Here is a 4,912-nt window from a genome sequence, read left to right as displayed (position 1 = left end):
TTCCCTCCCACCTCCCAGACCTGGGACCCCTACTCATGCCCCAGGACGGACCCCTAACATCACCTCAGGTGGGACGCCTGCCCTGCCCGCAGGCCCACAGAGCTCCTGCCCCCACTGGCTTTCTTGTGTGGATGGTATTTGTTTCCTCATGTGCCTCCCCCACTAGAGAGGGGCAGGGACAGCCATCTGGCTCCTCTCGCTCGCAGGGGCTGAAAGGCTGGGCCTGGCCCTGGCTGCCCCTCCCGTCCTCACGCTGGCCTCTCCCTCCCCAGGCTGAACTGATGAGCAGCCTCATCGAGTACTGCATCGAGCTGAGCCAGGCCGCAGAGCCCACTGCCCCCCAGGAGGGCGCCTCCGGCCCCTCCTCCGCCTCCGGCTCCTTGCCACCTCCCACTCAGCGCCCCCAGCTACGCAGACAGGGCAGCGTGGTGTGCAGCCGGATCCAGCACCTCTCCACCATCGACTATGTGGAGGAGGGTGAGTGACCTCTTCGTGGTACAAGTGTGCAGGCCCCGGGGAGCTTGAGGGGAGGGAGGGCCGGGAGCCTCTGGCTGAGAGGAGGGCTGGGTGTGAGCGTCACATCAGCTCTGTGATCCGAACAAAGCTGTGCCCTCTGGGGTCCTGGCGGTAAGAGTTCTGCTCTGCCCCTTCTCACTGCTGCGTCCACAGACGTGTTCACACAGGACTGTCCAGACGAGAAGACTAGAAACTCCCAGTGTCTGCAGCGGACAGGACCCTGTGGAAGGACTGGTGAAGTCTGCATTGCCACTCGCGATGAGGTCGTCGTTTCTGCACCCACACCTGGCGCGCGGGCACTGGGAGTTCCTAGTCTTTCACGTCTGGGAGGTGGTGAGTGTTATTGTCCAGGGAGAGATGCGTGTGGGTTGCTGTTTGAATTCTAGTGAAGTTGAACCATTTTTATGTGCTTGATCATTTCTCTTTTCTTTATGAATTATTGTTCACTTATGTTGCCTGTTTTCCTTTTCTTTTTGCTTGATTTTTTTTTTTTTTTTTTGATTTTTTTTTTTTTTTTTAAAATATATTTTATTGGTTTTTTTACAGAGAGGAATGGAGAGAGATAGAGAGTTAGAAACATCGATGAGAGAGAGACATCGATCAGCTGCCTCCTGCACATCTCCTACTAGGGATGTGCCCGCAACCCAGGTACATGCCCTTGACCGGAATCGAACCCGGGACCCTTCAGTCCGCAGGCCGACGCTCTATCCACTGAGCCAAACCGGTTTCGGCTCTTTTTGCTTGATTTTTAAAAATTAACATCTTCCATTAACATGGCATATATATGTAATTAATGAACCAATATTGATATTGTAATTTGTTTTTATTGATTTCAGAGAGTCAGGGAGAGGGGGAGAGAGATAGAAACATCAATGATGAGAGAGAATCATTGATTGGCTGCCTCCTGCCACACTGGGGATCGAGCCTGCGACCCAGGCATGTGCCCTTGACTGGAATCGAACCCGGACCTTTCAGTCCAGTCTGCAGGCTGATGCTCTATCCACTGAGCCAAACCAGCCAGGGCTGATTGTATTATTAACTAAAGTCCTTAGTGTAGCCTCATGTGTTTTATTTCATGAACCATCTGGACCCCACACTGCGTTCAGTGGCATGTGTATTAGGCTCCTCTTGGCTGTGACCGTTTCTGACTCCTTTTGATGACCTTGGCAGCTGTGGGGGGTGGTCAGGGACATGGTAGGATCCCCTTCACTGGAGTTTGATGTTTTTCTCAGAATTAGGCTGGGCTTACGGCTTAGGGGGAGGAAGATCACAGAGGTGGAGGGCCTACCGCATTTCTACCGCTTCCTATCACAGGTTCCCTAGCAACACGACTTATGGCTGTTGGTGTTGACCTTGGCCACCTGCTTGAAATTGTGAACTTGTAAGGGTTCTTTTGCCTCGTTGGGGCTCACCTTCAGCTGTCCTGCAGGCTGCAGGTGCTTGGTTTCTTCGGTCTGTTCTTGAATAGGTTTTAGCAAAAGCTCCTCAGGTACCACGGCTGGCCCCGCATCCAACTCAGACACTGATTTGCCTCTGACTGGGGGCTGGTGACACGTCCACCCACCCATCCCGTCAGGTGGACGAGTGGGGGTGGGCGAGTGAGGCCAGAGCTGGCAGATGTGAAGAGGGGAGCTCAGCCCACACCAGGCTTCCTGGGGGCGGGGCCGTCCCGGGAAGCCCTCTCCTCAGTGCGGTCCTCACTCCCCGACAGGCGAGCAGATCAAGCCGGTGAAACCGAAGCGCACCACGTCCTTCTTCAGCCGGCAGCTCTCCCTGGGCCAGGGGAGCTACACCGTGGTGCAGCCCAGCGAGCACCTGGAGCAGAGCTGAGGCCGTGGTGCCAGTGCCGGCAGGAGGAGGGCACAGGAGGGCAGGGCCAGGGGTGGCCCTCGAGTTGGGAAGAAGGCTACCTCGAAGCGTGGAGCAGGGACTTCTGTGCTTGGGGTGGTGCCTGGGCTGTGCCCAGCTGGCTCAGGGATCCCACACGGTCCCTCTCCAGCCTGCCCTTCTGCACTGTGGGCCCCGCTGCCATCTCAGGACCATCTGATCAGCCCCAGTCTCCCCCTTCCACCCAGGGACTCGCCTGTGTGCCCCTCTCAACATGGACAGTGTTCCCTGCTCTGAAGCCCCCACTGGCGGCTCCCATGGCAGGAGGTCGAGGAATAGGGCTTGGGACCTGCAGGTCCAGTGTGTGTCTTCGGTCTATTCCCTGGACTTTGGTGACCACATCCCCGCATTTCGTCGGCCAGCATTCCCCCATGCTGCCAGGCGGGCGTCCCTGTCGGGGCGGGCCGGGGCCGCCAGAGCTGAACCATGGCAGGTGGCAGAACGGGAGGAGAGGCCCGCACTCGTGCCCTCCCTGGCTGGATGGGAGGAGGGAGCTGGGCAGGGCCCAGCTCAGCAGGGGCACCCTGTGCCCTTCACTCAGGCCTCTCTTGTGGGCAGGAGACACTGACCGACCAGCCGGAAAGTGCCTCTTTGCTAGCTCTGGTGATGTCATGCTGCAGGGGCTGTCCGGGACCAGCAGGCCCCCGACCCCCACGCCCACCCCCACTGGAGAAGCTCCCAACCCCCCGGGGCTTCAGGTTTGTTTTGGTTTTTACTCGGCTGCTTTGGTTCCTGGAAGCCTGTAAACTCTGGGGCAACTCAAGAGAACCCCACACCTCAGAGCCCGGCCCCCGTCAGAGGTGACCATCGGGCCTGGCCCTGGGGGCCGGCCATGCGGGAAGTCCCACCCCAGCAGCCGGTCTCTTTCTTGGGAACAAATGGCCAAGGCGAATGAGGCGCTGGGCACAGCCAGCCCAGGAGCTCCTCCCCGGCCCTGGGCTACTCGGGGGGGCCTGGCCCAGCCTCCTGGGACTTTGTGCAGGGAAGAGGCGCCTGCTCAGCCAGCACAGGGCTCGCCTTGTCTCCCCTTCCTGGCGGGACGTGGGCGAGGAAATGCCAGCCGCCTGTCTCCAGAGGCCAGAGCCACCTCCTCCCTTGATGACGTTGGACACTCCAGGTGTGCGAGGTGGGCTTGCCTCGGGCAGCAGGGGCTTCCTTATTTGTCATAGTAAATAGGTGCCCCAGCCTGGAGTCACTCACCTCCTGGCGCCCGCCTGCCGTCTGGCTCCCAGCCCTCCGGTCCTCTATCCCACACACTGTTTTGATGCCAAGTGAATTCTTATCTGATGGGCCCAGGGGGCATGTGGGTGTGACGGGCGTGTGTGTACACAAATTACTTGTTTTTACTCCTGTCTTTCTCCTGTTTTCTAAGCATCCATTGTGTCTTAACCTTTTCTGCCTGTCCTTTGGACAAAGCCTTTTACTAAATGTCCTTTGAATATTCTGATTGTTTTGTACCATGTGACTTATTAATAATAAAATCCGTTTCCAGCAGCTTTGGTGTTTATGACATGAGTAATGCAAGTGTGCGATTACAGCCTGGGAGCTGACCACAGCTGCGTGTTGGCTTTTTATTAACTATGCGCCAAGGGATGTAGCCCTCGGGCTCCCTGCTGCACCCACGGAGCAGCCAGAGTGCAGTTTTCCAATCTTGGTGGTTGGTCAGAGTAAGAAGGTCCAAGAGAGGTTTGGGGTTCGTGGTGGGAACCAAGGCAGGAGCTCTGCGGGGAGGCAGGGAACAAGGAGTGACAGAGGCTGCTGGGCCTTTGTCCCTGTCCTGTGGCCCTGAGCCCCCTGTCACCAGGTGCCTCCTCACCCCTGGGGGTGGGGCCCAGTGTGTCGGGAGATGGCAGAGAACCCAGGAGGTTTGGGCGATTCTCAGCCCTCCCTGAGGGCTCCCAGGGCCAGGGCCAGGGCAGGGGCAGTTTGTTTCCCACAGGTCCTGTTGGGCAAGGATGGCGTCAGGCCGGCGCTCGGGGGCGCTGTGGACCCCACAGGAAGCTGCACAACAGGATAACCTGGGCGTTGTTCCCGTGGGTGAGCATCATCTGGAGGTTGGGGAAGTCCTGTGCCCGGAAAGCTGGGAAGAGAACGGGACTCATCTAAGAGGCTGCGCCTGCCGATGGCACAGACACCCCGTCTTGGTGGTTCAAGGAGCACCATCGACCTGGGGCCCTTCCTCTACCCAGGCCCTCTGCCCTCTCCACTAGGTTAGTTTCCTGTGGCTGCTGTAACCAGTGACCACAACCTCGGTGGCTCAAACAGCACACTCACCGTCTCAGTCCTGGAGGTCAGAAGTCCGAAATGAACTCACTGGCTGAGATGAGGGTGTGGGCAGGGCTGCATTCCGTGCTCGGGGCAAGAACCTGTTTACAGTTCCAGCTTCCAGAGGCCGCCTGGGCTACCCTGGCTCGCGGCCCCTCCCTCCATCTTCAAGCCGGGGAAGGAGACGGGGTCCTCAGCCGGCACTCTGACTGTCCCTCCTCACACCTTTCTCCGACTCCCCTCT

The 4,912-nt window shown here is 58.4% G+C and overlaps 1 protein-coding gene across 2 annotated transcripts in view; it reads left to right on the top strand.

The window, feature by feature from the left end:
* The window catches only part of FRMD8 (FERM domain containing 8), a 29,588-nt gene extending 25,691 nt beyond the window's left edge, over positions 1 to 3,897 (top strand). For both annotated transcript variants that reach the window (XM_015569062.1, XM_006771588.2), the window contains 2 exons: positions 273 to 477; positions 2,228 to 3,897. In XM_015569062.1, the coding sequence (XP_015424548.1) occupies positions 273 to 477; positions 2,228 to 2,346 (324 nt within the window). In that variant the 3' untranslated portion in view covers positions 2,347 to 3,897. The remainder of the gene's footprint in view (positions 1 to 272; positions 478 to 2,227) is intronic.
* Positions 3,898 to 4,912: the final 1,015 nt, after the last annotated feature.

This window comes from Myotis davidii, unplaced genomic scaffold (assembly GCF_000327345.1).
Source record: "Myotis davidii unplaced genomic scaffold, ASM32734v1 scaffold425, whole genome shotgun sequence".
Classification (NCBI taxonomy): Eukaryota; Metazoa; Chordata; class Mammalia; order Chiroptera; family Vespertilionidae; genus Myotis; species Myotis davidii.
The sequence above is the reverse complement of the archived record's forward strand: the minus strand, read 5'-3'. Positions and strand labels throughout refer to the sequence as shown.